Source organism: Gekko japonicus, unplaced genomic scaffold, assembly GCF_001447785.1.
Source record: "Gekko japonicus isolate JY-2015 unplaced genomic scaffold, Gekko_japonicus_V1.1 scaffold1188, whole genome shotgun sequence".
NCBI classification, from domain to species: Eukaryota; Metazoa; Chordata; class Lepidosauria; order Squamata; family Gekkonidae; genus Gekko; species Gekko japonicus.
Genome location: NW_015171539.1, coordinates 393043 through 411715, shown reverse-complemented (window position 1 = coordinate 411715; position 18673 = coordinate 393043). Strand labels below are relative to the sequence as shown.

The window sequence follows — 18673 nt, the reverse complement described above, 5'->3', positions numbered from 1 at the left end:
CAGGAAGCGACGTGACGACGCTGGGCACGCTGGGGGCGGGGCCACGACCATCCGAGGGAAAACCATAGAGTTTTCCCTCGGATGACCCCAGCATGCCCGGCGTGGTCGCATCACATCCTGGTGATGTCCACGTCCGGGTGGAGTTCCCCCCGGGCCCCGATCTGGCGGCGGCAGGAAATGGGCCTCTGGGGTGGGTGTTTCCCCGCCCCCTGGGGGGACTTGGCAAGCCTAGCCATCCTGTTGCAGCTACGGTTGCCGGGTCTGGGTTGGAAAATACCTGGAGACTTTGGGGGTGGGTCCAGGAGAGGGCGGGGGGGTTGGGGAGGGGAGGGGCCTCAGCAGGGTACCGTACCACAGTCTCCACCCTTCAAAGCAGCCATTTTCTCCAAAGGAGCTGATCTCTGTCAGCTGGAGATCAGTTGCAAAAGCGGGAGACCCCCAGGCCCCACCTGGAGGCTGGCAACTGTAATGCGCGCTGTGAGCCCCTTCGAGGTCAATGCACAAATAAACCGGCCCTACGGGGAAGGAGGGGTTGAGTGGCCAAGAGAGAGGGGGGAGCACGGTGTAGCTTAAAAATCCCGCACAAGAGAAGATGGTTGCCGGCTGGAAGGAGGACAAGGAGCAGGGCTTCAGCTCTGAGAGGCCAGAGAGCCCACGGGGGAGCCTGAATGCCGCGTATTGATTTGAACGGAGCAGCCAGCTCTTCGGTTCAGATGTCTGGTTGTATAATACTTTTAAGCTCTGTTTTTTTGTTGTTTTTTTTAAATCAAGTCAGCCTAATAAATAAACCAAAAGCCTGAAGTAGAGTTTTGGATCAGAGCACCGAGGAAGAGCAGCAAAAACAAATTTGTCATTATTAATATCGTGAGGAAGGGAAAAAAAACCCTGATTTCAGCCGGCCCACTGTCACACGGATGAATCCACCGCCTTGGGGATATCCCGAAGCCGAAGCAGACAGCTTAATTATCCTAGTGAGGCTTGCGCATTGTTAATTTGTTGACTCCGTGGGCAGACGCTGACTGGAACCGAGGCCTGTGGAACAGGGATGGTGAGGCACTAAAATCGGTGCCCGTTTGGCTGGAGGTGGAAGGAAGGCGACCTCAGAGCTGAATGTTCCCTTGGATTTCCTTCCGGTGAATAATTTTTGAAGGGCATTTTTTTGAGCAAAGCACATAATAGTTCTTAGCTCACTTAGGGATGCCAGCCTCCAGGTGGAGTGGAAAAGGAAACAAAGAACCGTGATATATTATGCCACAAAAGTCTCCAAGTACAAGATTAATCCATTGAACAAACTCACTGGTAGTATTTCATAGTGACATTCTTCAAAATCCACCAATGAGTTTGTTCAATGGATTAATCTTGTATTTCGACGCTATTCACTTTGACAAAGTTGTTCACGAAACGAGATGCTATCTATCAGGGGTCGTTTCGTAGAAAAAGAGCTAGGGGAACTCATTAGCATAACTCATTAGCATATGCCACACCCCCTGATATCACCGGAAGTGTGTCATAAGGCCACACCCCCTGACATCACCGGAAGTGTGTCATAAGGCCACACACACACCCCCAACGGTCCCGGCCGCCGCCGGCCTTGCTGCTCCACTGCCGAGCCCCATGAGGGGCCCGGCGGTGGACCTGCAAGGCCGGCGGGAGTGCAAGGAAGCCCCGCAAAGGCCCTCCCTGGCCCCAGGCAGGCAGGGGTAGGGGGAGGCAGGGAGGAAGCAACTTTTACCCTCCCTCTTCTCCTGCCTCCTCCTGGCTGAATGAGGGCCGGAAGCGGGGCGACCGGAAGCAGGGGGCGGGGCTTCGTCATGTGCCCCGCCCCCCATACCTCACCCCGGGGGAACTGCGATCCCCCGTGATTCCCCCCGAAATGACCTCTGCTAACTATGCATGATCTGTTGGTGTTGATGGCATTCGAATTGCATCCAGTAAACTGAATATTGGAAAAAGACATTTCCAGTCTTTGGAGACTTTTGTGGCATCATATATCACGGTTGTTTGTTTCCTTTTCCACTCCTTTCCCGTGGTCTCTCTCCTTTGGTTTGCAATCTCTAGTTGGAGCCTGGAGATTTCCTGGAATTACAACTGAACTGGTATAGTGGCTAAGTGCGCGGACTCTAATCTGGGAGACCCGGGTTTGATTCCCCCACCCCTCCGCTTGCAGCTGCTGGATGACCTTGGGTTAGTCATAAGTTCTGACAAGAGCTGTCCTTGAAAGAGCAGTTTCTCTCAGAGCTCTCTCAGCCCCATCTACCTCACAGGGTGTCTGTTGTGGGGGAGGGGAAGGGAAAGGAGTTTGTAAGCCACCCTGAAACTCCTTTGGGTAGTGAAGGGTGGGGTATAAATCCAGTCTCCTCCTCCTCCTCCTCTTCTTCTTCTGAGATCAGTTCCCCCGGAGAAAATGGCTGCTTGGGAGGGTGGATTCTCTGTGGCATCATCCCCCACTGAGGTCCCCATCCTCCCCAGGCTCCGCCCCCAAATCTCCAGGAGTTTCCCAACCTGGACCTGGCAACCCTACAGCCCCCCCCCATCTCCTTCTGGTGGCAAGGGGGTACCTGGCAACCCGACCTCACATATCCCTCGCTTGGGGATTGTTTTTATTTATTTGTTTATTTAAAATATTTATTAACCACCTATGTTCCTACAGAGCACAAGGTGGCTTACAGTATTAATAAAATACGTTGAACACATTAAAAAACATAAAAGAACATATGAAGCTGCCTTCTACTGAATCAGACCCTCGGTCTATCAAGGTCAGTGTTGTCTACTCAGACTGGCAGCGGCTCTCCAGGGTCTCAGGCGGAGGAGGTCTTTCACATCACCACCTGCCTGGTCCTTTTTAACTGGAGATGTCGGGGATTGAACCTGGGACCATCTGCATGCCCAGCAGATGCTCTACCACTGAGCCCACGGCCCCTCCCCGTAAAATGTAAAAAATAAATAAATCACAGTTTAGGAGTGCTTTAATTGACGCAGGCCTACATAAAACAGTTCCTGGCAACTGGCGGGGGTGGGGGCAGAGTATCATGGGACCAGTGTTCATCATCCGTCTTGCTGTGCAGCCCCACATTGGTACCCCCAAGAGCACTTCGGTCAGGGACCCAGAGCCGCTTAGTGGTTCCGGGTCCCAGAGAGGCACGATATGCTGCAACGAGGGCTAGGTCCTTCTCAGTGGCGGCCCCTACCTGGTGGAATGAGCTCCCGGAGGAGATCAGGGCCCTGCGGGATCTTATGCAGTTCCGCAGGGCCTGCAAGACGGAGCTCTTCCACCAGGCTTTTATGTAGGGGCCGCCGCTCCCACCACCACCAACGGTGGAAATACCATCAAGTAGGAGTGCCCCTGATAGCCCAGCGACGAGGCGCACTGTGTGAATTATATGGCAGCAAGATCAGCTGATAAACTTGGACAAATATTGCCGGAACAACTATTATAATATTATCAACAGGGAGTATTCCCTGTAGGTACCAACTGCGGACCATCTTGGAATTTATAGTATTTATAGTATTTTATTATTATTAATGGTATGTCATTATTGTGATTGTGATTTTATTGATTTTATTGTATTTTATGTATGGCTTAGGCCTCTGTAAGCCGCCCTGAGCCCGTTTGCGGGGTAGGGCGGGGTAGAAATACTTGAATAAATAAATAAATAAATAAATAAATAAATAAAATACTGCGCTGGCGCAGGCTGGCCTCGGAGAACTCTTCTCTAGCTCAAAAGTTTCCATTACTGGTCCGCAAGGAGTAGGGCATGCACCACTTCCTCGTGCGTGCCTCACCTATGCCCAGGACGGACCGCCCCCATTCCCTCAGTTCTTTTTTCGCCCCCTGCTACTTCACCTCCCTCCAGGAAGTGAAGCAGAGCTCCTCCGCACAAACGGGGAGCTCCAAAACGAATGAAGAGGAGCCGGACGGGTTGGAGAAGATCCTAAACCCGTCCGTTCGCAGCGCCGTTAAACCGGAAGTCTGCATTCTGCATTCTCTAGGGTGGTGGATGCAAGACAGTAACCTATTTGCTGGGGTGCAGTTTGGTTTCTGGGTGCCTGACGTCACCATTACGACTGATGGGTCCTTACTTGGCTGGGGAGCCCATTGTGGTGAGCACTGGGCTCAAGGTAAATGGTCAGCTACTGAACAGAAACTTCATATTAATGTTCTTGAATTGAGAGCTGTTAGGTTAGCCCTAACATATTTCTCAGATATTGTGCAGAGCGTGAACGTTCTAGTTCAGACAGACAATATTTCCACAATGTACTACCTAAACAGGCAGGGTGGCACGGGCTCCATGAAGCTCTGTCAGGAAACGAGGGCACTCTGGTTGGTAGCCAAAAATATACAAGTCACTCCTCGAGCCATTCACATTGCTGGCACTCAGAATGTGCGGGCAGACAGATTGTGCCGTTGTTTCCTCGGGACTTACGAGTGGTCCGTTCAGTACAGGTACCTTCTGCCCATTTTCCAAGCATGGGGGTTCCCTCATGTGGACCTCTTTGCTACAAGGAGTTCAGCAAAAGCTCCAAACTTTTGCTCATGGGGGAGAAGAGATCCGTTATCCCTGGGAGGTGCCTTCCAAATACAGTGGGCCGGGACCCTGTATTATGCTTTCCTACCACTGCCTTTAATAGGCAGAGCGCTTGGGAAGATGGGGGCAGATCAGACACAGGCCATCCTCATCACCCCCTTTTGGCCCAGACAAATTTGGTTCCCAGAACTGCTGAGGCTGGCCAGGGGAACCTTCATACGTCTCCCAGAAGTTCGGGATTTATTGGCCCAGGACCACACAGACCACCCGGATTGCAGCAGGTTACAATTAACTGCTTGGAGAATCAGTCCATGATTGATTCTTTTTCTGCTGAGGTCCGAGAGGTGTTATTACAGGCTAGAAAAATATCAACCAGGCGCTCCTATAGGAGGAACTGGAATCACTTCCAATCTTGGTTGGCAGGGAGACAAAAATGTCCGTGCACCTGCACATTATCATATATTTTGGATTATTTGTTACATTTAGCATATTCTGGTTTATCAGTTTCTTCTGTGAAAGTGTATTTGGCAGCCATTTCTGCTTTTCATAGATGGAGGTTCCGTATTTTCTCACAAGTTGGTTAGGCGTTTTTTGAGAGGTTTGATTAATAAATTTCCTCCTACGCCACATATAGTGTCTCAGTGCTCCCTTTCATTAGTCCTGGCTGCATTGATGAAGGCCCCCTTTGAACCACTTGCAACAAGTTCCTTAGCCCATTTATCGTGGAAGGTGGCATTCCGAGTGGCTATCACCTCGACTAGGAGAGTGAGTGAACTGGCTGCACTGAGAATTGACCCTCCTTTCTTACAAAATTTTCCAGAAAGAGTAGTGTTACATCCTAGCTTAGAATTTCTGCCAAAAGGTGGTGTCTCAGTTTCATTTGTCACAAGAGATTGTCCTCCCCGTGTTCTTCCCTAATCCGTCTAGCCCAAGGGAAACAACTCTTCATACACTGGATCTTAAAAGAGCGCTGCTCTATTATTTAGATAGAACTAGAAGTTTTCGAAAAAAAATAGGAGTCTCTTTATTTGCTATTGGGGACTGAAAAAGGGAAGAGCAGCGTCTGCCCAAACTATAGCTAAGATGGGTGGTGGAATCCATACACGCCTGCTACAAGGTGTCTGGAATGAGTTGCCCATTGAACATCAGGGTGCACTCCACAAGAGCAAAAGGTTCTTCTGCTGCTTTTCACCACAACGTCCCCTTGTCTAATATCTGCAAGTCTGCAACTTGGTCATCTGAGGACACTTTTGTCCGTCACGATGCACTGGACCTGCAGTCGGAGGAGGAGACAGAAGTTGGGAAAGCAGTCTTACAGTCTCTTTTCAGTGAGGCTCAACCCACCCCCTAAGGTGAGAAGCTTGGTAATGGTCCCAATGTGGGGCTGCACAGCAAGATGGATGATGAAAACAGAGTTGCACTTACATGTAACTGATGTTCATCGATGTCTTCTGCGCAGACACACATCCCCTCCCTCCTACCCCTCTGTGAGCTCTCGTTGAAAAAGAAAAGAGAAATTGTTTTGGGGAGCTCATGGTGGCTTGGTGGGAACTGAGGGAATGGGGGCGGTCCGTCCTGGGTACAGGTGAGGCGCGCGAGAGGAAGTGCCCTACTCCTTGCGGGTGGACCGCCCCAGTAATGGAAAGTTTTGAGCTAGAGAAGAGTTCTCCAAGGCTGGCCTGCGCCAGCACAGTGCCAATGTGTGTCTGCACAGAAAACGTTTCCTAGTGCAACCCTCTGTCCCCGACCAAGGAGGAATGAAGTAAGCCATTGAAGGGCTACCCCACAAATTCCTATGTCGGCGAGGCGGTCGGTCAGAAGATCATAATCTACCGTGTAGAACGCTGCTGTAAGATCTAAGACAAGAGCAGCACTGACCAGTGCTCCCTCTAAATTGTGACGTGAACAAAAATTCTACTTTGTGAGCTACTGGCATTAAAGTTGTAGAACAGTTTGGCTACTGCATAAATGGGTTGGCTCTGGAGCCATGCTTCTCAGAGCTAGGACTGGTAGGCCACCCACAAAAGAGAGAGAAGAGACTAAAATGGCAGGAAAAGAGACTGAAAAGAGACTAAAGAGACCAAGTCACCAAGTGCTCCATATGGTTCAAATGTCTGATGCTCACATGTTTTCGCACTAAAAATTCTGATAAATAAAATACCCCCTGGAGTGTGGGGTCCTGCAGGGGGCACTTCTCTCCCCGATGATGTTTAACATCTATATGCACCCCCTCGCCCAGCTAGCATGGAATTTCGGGCTTGGGTGTCACCAATATGCTGATGACACCCAGCTGCCTCTGCTTTTGGATGGCCACCCGGATGCCGCCCCACAAAATCTGGCCGCGGGTCTGGAGGCTGTGGTGGCATGATTAAGAAAGAGCAGGTTAAAACAGAATCCGACAAAGATGGCAGTTCTGTGTGTGGGGGGAGGGACTCCAGGGCTTGGGTTCAGCTTACCTGCCCTTGATGAGGTGCCACTGGCACCAGTGCAGTCCGTCAAGAGCATGGGTGTGATCCTGGATGCCCCCTTTAATATGGAGGCCCAGGTCACCTATAAAGCCAGGCTGGCATTTTCCCATTTACGCCAGGCCTGGCTGCTGGCTCCCTTCCTGTCCCGCTCCAACCTGGCCACAGTAATCCACGTGACAGGTCACCTTCAGGCTAGACTACTGTAACTGACTTTACGCTGGCCTGCCCTTGAGACTGACCCGGAAGCTCCAACTGATTCAGAACGTGGTGGCGCGAGTCCTGACAGGGACATCGCGGACTGCACACATTCGATCTGTGTTGCGCCAGCTGCACTGGCTTCTGGTGAAGCATCGAGTCAAGTTCAGGGTTTCGGATTTGACCTTTAAGGCCCTGAGCGGTCTGGGACCGACGTATTTGTGGGACCGCCTCCTCTGGTATACCCCTGGGAGAGCATTATGCTCTTCACAGAACAATCTGCTGGCGGTCCCCGGCCCTAGAGACATCTGGGTGTCCTCAACCAGGGCTAGGGTCTTCTCGGCCCTGGCCCCGACCTGGTGGAACTCTCTGCCAAATGACATCAGGGCCCCGCGGGATCTCGCGCCATTCCACAGGGCCTGTGAGGCAGAGATGTTCCATCAGGCTTTTAGTTGAGGGCAGCAACAACGGCTTACATAATGGCTGACACCCCTCCTGGATTCCTATCCCTTGTGTCGTTTATCCCCCCCCCCCCCCCGTCCCCCCACGAACTGCCAGAAATGGGAGGGAACCATGAAAATTGCCACTTGATTCTAATTAATGGAGTATACTGCCTCTTTGGAGCTGCGGTGGCTCAAGTGGTTAAGACGCTGAACTGCAGGCTGTGGAAGGTCAGTCGTTCAGCAGTTCGAGACCCGAGTGTGCCGCATGACGGAGTGAGCTCCCGTCTCTAGTTCCAGCTCCTGCCAACCTAGCAGTTCAAAAGCAAGAAATTGCAAGTAGATAAATAGGTACCACTTTGGTGGGAAGGTAACAGCGTTCCGTGCGCCTTGGTGTTTAGTCATGCCGGCCACATGACCACGGAAACGTCTTTGGACAGCGCTGGCTCTTCAGCTTTGAAACAGAGATGAGCACCGCAACCCTAGAGTCGGATTCGACTGGCTTTCGAGCAAGGGAACCTTTACCTTTACCTTACTGTCTGATTATGGTTTTATAGATTTTATTGTTTTTAACCTGTACATCGCCTGGAGCCCCACAGTCGGGATTAGGCGATTTATAAATATAAATAAATAAGCAGAGACACAATGCCTTGCCTACCACTCTTCAAGACCATTCAAGATGGCGCCTCGCCAAAGTAGTCACTCCAGGAAACCTACACTGGGCTTGTCCGATGCCATTTCAGCAGTTACCACCAGCACCTCTACAATGGTGAGCTGCTGAGGCTGGGGCCCGGAGGGTGAGATATTTTGAACAAGATCTGCCCCCTCTAACAGCCCAAATGGATTGGCTCAGTCAGGCCCTTCTGGCTCCTCTCATGGTCCGGCTGGCCTCAGAAGAGCTGTTTACAGGGCTCCTTGACTCTGCGAGAGGGTGTCTATGACAGCGAGACCGGTTTCAAAGCCGGTAATATAGGTTTTTAATTCCCCAGGGCAAGGAGCTCTCTTTTTCGCTTTGTCAAGCGCCAGGTGCGTTGCTGTCATCAGTCTGCCTCTCTTTCTTGGACTGATTCGTGCATGATGCAGTTCTGTATATACTTATTAGGAAATATGTCTTACAGAATGCAATGGGGCTCGCTTCTGAGGAAACGTGCACACTTCTACGGAAAAAATTACAATGCGAACGTAGGCCGTTTTGAGTTTCTCTGGTGCTATATGTGAAATGGGGGACCTACAGGGAAGCTGCTGGGAGACTGAGGGACAAACAATTTGAAAGTTTTCCGGTGACCTCAAATCATAAAATCATAGGCATGTTATCTAAATTATACAATGTGATTATTTCGGAGGGAGGTCATCAGAAACTTAGTTGCCAACAACGATGGGAGGAGGATTTATTGGCTTGCTTGGATGGAACAGACTGGGAGAAGGTGTGGTCCTCGCCAGCTAATAACTCGAATGTCTTTAACATTCGGCTTCAATTTTTAAAATTGTTCTCGAGGTGGTACATGACACCGTGTAAATTACAGAAGATAAACATGAACAGTGATCCACGCTGTTGGAAAGGTTGTAGGGAGGTTGGTACCTTTATTCACTGCTGGTGGGCATGTCCACGGATGAGTAATTTTTGGGAGGACGTTCAGAAGGAGATCGCTGACATAACTTCGATAGATCTTAGTCTTAAGCCTGAAGTGTTTCTGCTGAACTACTGGGATAATGATATGGATGCTAGGAACAGGGAAATTATCTCGATGCTTTTGGCTGCAGCGCGTTTGACATTAGCGTCATGTTGGAGGTCTCCTCATCCTCCAACAATAGCAGCCTGGCATGAAAAAATATGGGATCAATTTGTAATGGCTAAGATAGCAGATAAAGTACATAGAGCTCAAATTTTACGGTCCTCTAACCTCAAATTTGAATCAACCTGGTTCCCGATATTTTCATTTCTTACTTCACGGGGCATATTGCCAATAAATACCTGTTACCAAAAATGGGTTCTGATGTAACATACTAAGAGTCGAAATTTAAAGGATGCTTTCGTTATTTGTTATTATTATCTCTGGGGCTTTAAGTTCAAAAATACCTGAATGATACTGTAACTCTTTTGTAGGAATGTCGAGTGTTTATTATTGGATTCTTTGCATGTTCTTGTTTGCTTTGTTATGAAAAATGAATAAAGAGAAATTTTAAAAAATAAATAAATCATAAAATCATAGAGTTGGAAGGGCCATACAGGCCACCTCGTCCCGCACCCTGCTCAATGCAGGATCAGCCTAGAGCAGGGGTGTCAAACATATGGCCCGCGGGCTGGATCCAGACCGCAAACAACTGGCTTTCTGCTGATTCCTGTTCCCTGCATCACAGCTCCTTTTGCCCAGTCTCTCCTGGAGTTCTGGCCCCACTGGTGGACCTCCAGATGGCACCTGGGTATTGATCACTGTGTGTTGGACTGGATGGGCCATTGGACTGATCCAACATGGCTTCTCTTATGTTCTGGTAAACTAAGCCAAATGGATAGGTCCCTGCTCTCAAGGAGCATGCAATCTAAACATTTGATGGTGGGGGGACTGAACAAAAGAAAAGGAGAAGCCGCAGGTGCTGTTGAGACACCAGATGAAGAGTGATCACTGGTGTAAGATTCACAGTAGAGATGCTGGAAGTGCAACGTGGTCTTAGTATCATTCGAGAATGCATAAAACCTAATTCAAGAGCTGGGGATACGTTTGCATTTGAGGGACACAATGCAGAACCCGGAATATTTACAAAAACACGGGTGGCTGTGTCTCTTAACCAAGGCCGTAACTGGACCAGTGTTTGATTTTTAATTTGTCCTTTTCTGTCTGGCCCACCTCAAAATGCAACTGCGTGGTTTATCTCTGCAAAGAGAGGTGCCAGGTCTCAATGATTCGTTGGAAGCGATGCTTTCTGAGTCGGAGAGCCTGCTTCCAATCCCTAGTTAGGGTCGTTCCTATTTATTATAGTCTTCAAACCACTTATAAAATCTTGACCATGTGTTATCAAATGTAGATTCTGGTTGTCCTTTCAAAGTTAAAGTTAGTTTGTCCATCTCGGCTGTTTCCAAAATTTTACTGTTCTCCAATATTTAGCATAAAGTATTCGAGCAGTTGTAGTCACATGTAGTATAAGATAAGAGTCATATCTTTTACAGTTTAAAAGTAAGATATTCAAGTGGCAGAGCTGAACCCTGGTGTCAGGACAACCGAGGTCCGGGGGCATGCGAATCAGGTCCTCGTTAACGCTTCTTTCTGCCTTGGTTTTCAGGTGCCATGGCTGGGGGCTGAGCGGTCCTCCCCAGAGGGGATCCACCTACAGAGCTGTGGGGACCTAAGCTCTACCTCATCCTTGCGTCGTCTGCTGTCAGCCCGCCGGCTGGAGCGCAGGCGCCCCCGCAGCCTCAGTGGACTCATCAGGGAGAGCAACCTCTAGGAACTGCTGATCGGGCCTGTTCTCCTGCCATCTGTGATGAGATCTTTGTGGGTACTGGCTCTGGCCTTGGATCGTAGCCTGGACTCCTGGAAAAACTGGATCTACAGTACATCCACCCACCTCCCCTAGCATGGCAGCTGGAAGGGTGTGAGTTGACAGGGGAGATGCGCCCTGCCAAAAGCACCGGGCTCTGTGCTGTGTTTTGCAAGGATTGTGGTGCCTCCTTCTCGCACTTGTTGCTGCATGCTAGAGAACTGTTGTTCCAGCTCGTTCGGGATTCTCTGATGATCCAAAGGACGTGCACAGAGGGGACTGTCCCATGGCCGATGGAGGACTCGTTTTGTGCAGTGGCAGCCAGCATTTTGTGCGTGCCGTGGATTCTTGTACATGGCAGCGGTGAATGCGCTCAGTGTTGGGAGATCAACCATTTGCCTCTTGGCAACTTACTGACAGATCAGCCAATCTCTGTCTGTCTTTCCTGCAACAGTATGGACTGGTTGCGCAGGGTGATAATTCCCACTTGTTCTGGCGATTCGCGCTGTGTTTGCTGGCACTTCTGGTGTGGCATTCGTGCCTTGTTGACAAGGGGTGCATCCTGCTTGTCCAAAATGAGAAATTAGGGTTCTCTGATTCCCCAGTGTGGGAGAAAATGATAGTGTTCTCAAGTCCCCATTTAAACGGCATTACGAGGGCTTGTCTGTATCCTCCGCTAGGAGATAATCACTGATACCTCGCCTCGATCCGCTGCTTCCCTCCGCTATGTACACACACTATACCAGGGCCCGGGATCTCAGTTTCCCCAGCATATTTTGCAGCTTATAACACCCTCTGCCTACCACTGATACCTCACTTGAGCTGTGCCTTTGGCTGGCTGCTTCCTCTCGCGATCGTCTTCCAAGAGAACCCGGGAACGGAGGACCAGCCCAGCCGATATTCCTTTTGGAGAGACGGGGTGGGCTCTTCCTAACTGGGTAGTCGCTCATACCCTGAGGCTAGGGGCCACGGCTTGGGATCTGAAGGGTAGTGTCTGCCAGATCTTGTAGGGAGGATAGTATGGCAAAGGCAGAGCTTAGTGGCTCCTTGTGTGGGCAGGAGATGGGATATAGTGAGTCCGATGCCGCGAGGGTGGACGACACAAAGTCGGGGGAGTAACCGCAAAAGCTCTCTAGCCAAGGAGAAAATGATCTCCCTATTCTGATTCTGGGCCTTTGCAATTCGCCCTTTCCTGTCTGCTGCAAGGACGGCCGTACCCCGAAATTCCAGACCACTGAGACCCGGTGATCCTACCTCCTAAAGAAGAAGAAGAAGAAGAAAACTGTTCTTTTGCATGTCCTCCCCGGGCTGCTGGGAGTCAGCTTCTGACCCGTTGGGGGTCCTGCTCTTTACCCCATCTTTCTCCGCAGCCTCTTACATGACCTCGAAGCATCCACCCCCAAGCAACCCAGCTCTTTTTTTTTAATCAGAGTGCATGCTGCAGCCTTTTATATATCTAAGGAACATGTAGAGGGGCCTCTGGGAAATCGAGTGAATTTTCCCCAGGCTGGGTTTCCTGTGCCTTTTAACAGGTGCCGATCAGGGAGACGCTCAGCAGGCCACATGTGGTGACAACCTGGCCTGTAGTTACAGTGGGGCTACTGGGGGCTCTGCCCCTTCCTTAAAGGGCCCTCTGCTTCTTCCCTTTAAGTGCTTTTGAAAGGCAGCAGGGGGTGGCGCCCCCCATCCCTCCCTCCTGCAAGGTTTAAAGGGCCCTCCAGCTGATTGGAGGGCCACGTGCTCCCCGCCGATCAGTCGAAGGGCCCTTTAAATCTTGCTGGAGGGGAGGAAGGGGAGCATGCACCATGCCCCTTCATGATGGCAAATAATGGCAGCCCCACCAGAAAAGGTTTTTGCCCCACAAGCCACAAAATCCTGGCTATGGGTCCAGACAGCCTGGTGGGAGCAGCTTTGCCACTTGCCGAATTTCTGCTCGCTGCCCAGCTGAAAAGAGGCACAGGAGCCCAGTGAGGACAAGGAGCCCTGGTTGAAACTGGAGGGGGCGCTCCACCACTGGCAGTCTGAGATGCACAAATACTTATCTGAGAAAACCAAATGAAGCCATATCTGTTTACTCGGAGCCTATTGGGTTTTGCCTTGCCTTAATTTTTCTTTAAAGCCACACAAACTCAACGAAATCGATGACTAAACCCTGTTTTCGTTGGGGCAGGGGACCCCCCCCCCCCCCCCCCCCGGTTGGGCTTTTGTTTCCTTGACAGGTGGCAGAAGCAAATCTTAACAGGTGAACCTTTCCCCCATTCGTTGGATGCTTTTTTGAATAAAATGCTGCTGGTAACTTCTGTCTGTGTTGACTTTTATGTTCTTCGGGTTAAAAACAGGATGGTTTTTCATTTCTTTCATTCCTTTTCTCCCCCAAATACGCTGGTGTCATGCTTGTTTTTTTTTTTCTTTATTTACCCTTTTTGTGACTGATGCTCTCCATGGGTGGGATTTTCTTTGCAGCCATTTTACGGGATGGCTTTATTCAGACGTCACATAAAACCAGAGTTTCATTAATCAGTGGTTAGTGTGACTGAACGTGAAGCGCTCGATCGAATATGACGAGTGTCCATCAAAACAGGATCTGAAATCAGGGTTTGAGGAGAGCCAGGTTGGTGTCGTGGTTAGGAGCGCGGACTCTAATCTGGGAGAACCGGGTTTGATTCCACACTCCTCCACATGCAGCTGCTAGTGTGACCTTGGGTCAGTCACAAGTTCTTTCAGAGCTGTTCTCTCAAGAGCAGTCCTCGGAGGAGCTCTATCAGCCCCACCTACCTCACAGGGTGTCTGTAGTGGGGAGGGGAAGGAGATGGAGATTGTAAGATGCTCTGAGACTCCTTCGGGTAGTGAATGGTGGGGTATAAATCCAATCTCTTCCTTTCTTATCCATATTAATTAACCACTGTTAAATCTTAACTATGGTTTCAAATGGGGTATGAATGCAAACATTGTGGCTTAATCCTGTGCTTACCGCACTCACCCACTCCCCGCCTACAGAGACTCCTGGCCAAGAGCAAAGGGGATAAAAGCCACATTTGTTGAGGCAAACCAAGATTTAGGTGATTGGCTGTGAGTTGAATTCGTGGTTTCACAAACTAATCATAGATAAGTCCTAGCATCGCCTTATGTCTGAACTGCGGCTATGTGTCATCTGAACACCAGTTTTGTGCAGCAGATACAAAACCAGCATCCATTTGAACAGGAGTCACTCTTTGGTGTGTGTTTTCCCATTAAGATGGTGAGACCCAGTTCCACGAACATTCTTAGAGCAAGAGTCAAGTCCAGGAGCAACTGAAAGACTGATAAGATTTTCCATGGTACAGTCTTTTGAGCTATAATTTGATAATATTGTTACTGGTGTCATTAGTAACTGTTTTGCTCAGGGCTCTTTTTGTAGAAAAAGCCCAGCAGGAACTCATTAGCATAATAGGCCACACCCAACAGCAGGAACTCATTAGCATATTGGGCTACACCCCCTGACAGCACAGCTCATTAGCACATTAGACCGCACCCCCGTGTTGCCAGAAGTGTGGTCATCCAGCCACGCCCACCTTTTGCTTGTTATTCTGTTTACCTTGTTTGTCGTCAAACCAGGGCTTTTTTTGTAGCAGGAACTCCGCAGGGCTCTTTGTAGCAGGTACTCATTTGCATATTAAGCGACACACCCCTAATGTAGCCAGTCCTCCAAGAGCTTACAGTAGCTCCTGTGAGAAGAGCTCTGTAAGCTCTTGGAGGATTGGCTACATTAGGGGGTGTGGCCTAATATGCAAAGGAGTTCCTGCTACAAAAAGAGCCCTCCTTTGCATGTTAGGCCACACACCCCTAATGTAGCCAATCCTAATGAGTTTCTGCTGTTGGGTGTGGCCTATTATGCTAATGAGTTCCTGCTGGGCGTGGCCAACTTGGGAGCCAGCCGGAACTTCGTTCCTGTGCGTTCCTGCCCAAACATAGCCCTGGTTTTGTTGATTATGTCTTTATGGTTCTCTCCTCTCTATGTGGTCTGTGAAAGAGAATTGTGATATTTTGAGAGCCAGTTTGGTGTAGTGGTTAAGTGTGTGGACTAATCTGGGAGAGCCGGGTTTGATTCCCCACTCCTCCACTTGCTGCTGCTGATGTGACCTTGGGCAAGCCATCGTTCTGACAAGAGCTGTCCTTGAAAGGGCAGTTCTTGAAAGAGCTCTCGCAGCCCTGCCGACCTCACAGGGTGTCTGTTCTGGGGAGGGGAAGGGAAAGGAGTTTGTAAGCCGCTCTGAGACTCCAAGTGAAGGGCGGGATATAAATCCAATATCATCGTCATCGTCGTCAGATACCAGCTTTGACTCCCAAATACTTATCCCCGGACCCTGGAGAGAGATCAAGATGGGTCACTGTGCTAGTCTGTCTGTAGCAGTAGAAAAGAGCAAGAGTCCAGTAGCATCTTCAAGACTAACAAAATTTGTGGCAGGTATCTGAAGAAGTGAGCGGTAACTCAAGAAAGCGCCTCCCCTGCCACAAATGATGTTAGTCTTGAAGATGCTACTGGGCTCTTGCTCTTTTCTACTGCTTATCCCCCGGAAAGTCTTTTTTTAAAAAACAATTTTTATTTAGGATATCATCACTCAAAATCAACATTTATAATACATTTTTATCCTACCCTCCCCCCCCCTCATGGCTTCCCACAGTGCTACAACCTCCTGCAAAATTCTTAAATTCCTTCTTCCTTCCCTTTATCATCATAAGTTCAATAGATAACTAATCTATTCATATATAAATTTCTCTATTTCTTATTCCATATTGTTAAACTTTAACACTCAATAATTATTAAAGCAAAATAAGTTGTCTCTTACATCCCAATTCTTCTCTAAATAGTCTTTTAAATCTTTCCAATCTGCTAAAAAGTCTTCTGCTTCCATATTGTTAGGTTTTCTTGTCATCTTGTCCATTTCAACCATAAAAAGTAACTTTTTAATCCAATCTCCGGGACTTTATCTTGCTTCCAACTTTGAGCATATGTCATTCCGGCAGTTGTAATCATATACCACATCAGTGTATCCCCCGGAAAGTCTTGTTGGCTTTGCTGCTGGACTCAAATCTTGCTCTTCTACCCCAAACCAACACGGCTACCCACCTGAGACTAGGAATATTCCTACTAAATAAAGATGCCGGAATTGTCCTGTGATGTACCAATAATTTAGTGTTGTCAAGTCACCGCTGACTCATGGCGTCCCCTCCTGGGGTTTTCAAGGCAAAAGACAGCGGTGGCTTGCTGTTGTCGGCATTGGTGTAGCAACCCTGGTCTTCCTTGGTGGGCTCCCATCAGCCCCGTAGCCAGGGATTTTTCTGGGAGGGTGCGCGCAATTTAAATTTAATCTGACTGTAGGGCCGAAACCAACTCCCGATGCATGAACGCACGTTTGTGGCTCTCTCTATGCCAGGTGTCCCCCGTCAAGTTCCCTGCTCGGAACAATAAACATGCCGGTACAGTAGTGTAAGACAGAACCTCTGTCCCTGATTGTGTTTGCCCAGGCCAATTTGAGAAAACACACTCAAGCAGTCCTGTAGAGTTGGAAACCAAAAAAATAATTTATTAATTAATAAGGAAGAATACAGATTCAAGGGTTTTGGAACCCTGAATACCCAACAGATTCTTCAAATGTTACAACGGGTGAAATCGCATTTTATACTTCACATTACATCAGAGAAATAAAACAGAATTATTGGCTCCATCAAACATTGTCAAATTTCATCACCTATTTCCCATTGGGTTAAGACCGGGGGTGTTCCCAGGCAGAGTTCTTCTTTTCCTAACAGAACAATACACTTTTCTTTCGGAAGCTATGAAGCAGCATGTTGTATCTATATAACTGATATGGTTACAGAGTGCTTACTGTTCTTCATTCTAGCTAGGTTAACTCACATTAGAAACATGCGCAGTTGTAGCTGGCCAGAACAAGCAAGGTCATGGGTAGCATAACTGTGTATCAGCATTTCAGCCTTCTTCCCAGCATGCATTCAAACAACAGTCACAAATGAACCAAAGTTAATACCTGAATACATTCATGATGTCAGAATCATATGCATTATGGAAGTGCTAAGCACACCTACCAAGTCAAACCTGTTAGGCAGTGGCAGAGTACAAAGTGGTTCATAAAACGCGTACAACAGTAGGAGACTAAGAGCTGGGAGGCCTTTTTTCAAATCCCTGCTCTCCCACAGAAACTGGGTGACTTTGAGACAGTCATATATGCTCATCCCGACCTACCTTGCAGGGTTGTTATCACGATACAATAAAGGAAAGGGGGAACAACACAAGCCACTTTCTCCCCACTTGGGGAAACGGCGAGGTACAAAGAAAGTAAATTAAAAAAATAAAAGCAGGGTGTGGGTGGCCGGCAGGGTTGCAAAGGACAGATTAAATGCACGTACAAGCGGGGGAGTGGGAATATTCACGCGCCGTCAGCAGAAAAACCAAATCCGCACAAAGCTCAGCAAGCCTGTAGCTGGGTAACTTTCTGTGGGGAGAGAGGGACTGTGCAGGGCGGCAGTGCCTCCAGTGAAAGGTGGGTGGAGGTCAGGCCACACTGAAGTCGGTCCTGCCCACCGCACACTGAACCATAGCTCAGATCAACCCACAATGCCAATTCAGCAGGGCAGCAGCACCAGCTGGGGGGGGGGAGGAAACGCCTCCTCGCCCTCCTCTCTCCACAACTCAGGACTTCTTCCCTCTCAGCCCACAGCAATGCCAGCCCAGCAGGAGGACCAAAAGGAAAGAGGGGGGGGGGGTCAAGGAGAACAGTGCCCTGTCAAAAGAGTAGGAGATGTACTCTAAGCTGTATACCAGAGAAGGTTTTATGGGAAAAGAAGCTGTGATGATTCCTGGTTTGAGAGTGTGTGTGTGTCCCTTTAAATGTTTGATAGTAACTAGTGTGCCGTGATTGGTGGATGGCAGAGTGTGGGAGGAGTTATTCTGTGTGGATCTGTGTGGGTGTGTCGGTGAGAGATTGGAAAATGACGGAATAATGACAGTTGGAGAAAAAGCAGTTGATGTTCAGTTGGATTGCAGTTAGTGAGAGCTCTTGACAGTGCTGTGTGGTATCAGAGAGAGAGAAAGCAGTATATATCTGTAAAGTGAAACTACAGTTCTTAAAGAGAAAGTTACAAAGAGAATAGCCTGTGTGATACAGTTGACATACATACTTACAAATACCTATTTCCTAAACAGTTACAGTTTAAACAACCTCTTAATTTGTTCTTTCAATAAATCCTTTTTATTTAAGTTTATCCCAGAAGCCTGATCCATTATTCCTCAGGGCCACATAGATCCTCGAAAGCCAAGACCCTGGGTCACAATATCAAAACCAGAAGCAGAGAGGGGATTTGGAATTTAAAGAAAATTCCTGGTGGCAGCTGGAACTACCTATTTTATAAACATAAAGTATGATTTAAAGTGAAATCTAGTCCTCCCCAATATGAGGTCATCACAGAAGCTTGTGTGTGTAAAGAAAAGAGTGTCAAACCAAAGCAAGCATTGTTAATTAACCAACACCCCCACATCGCATCTTTTTTTTTAAAAAAATAATAAATCTGATTG

The 18673-nt window shown here is 48.7% G+C and overlaps 1 protein-coding gene across 1 annotated transcript in view; it reads left to right on the top strand.

The window, feature by feature from the left end:
• Nucleotides 1–10925, top strand: part of FAM189B (family with sequence similarity 189 member B) — a 59992-nt gene extending 49067 nt beyond the window's left edge. Inside the window, exons 13-14 of the mRNA XM_015419637.1 lie at nucleotides 3855–4101; nucleotides 10906–10925. Of these exons, the coding sequence (XP_015275123.1) occupies nucleotides 3855–4101; nucleotides 10906–10925 (267 nt within the window). The remainder of the gene's footprint in view (nucleotides 1–3854; nucleotides 4102–10905) is intronic.
• The last annotated feature ends 7748 nt before the right edge of the window (nucleotides 10926–18673 follow it).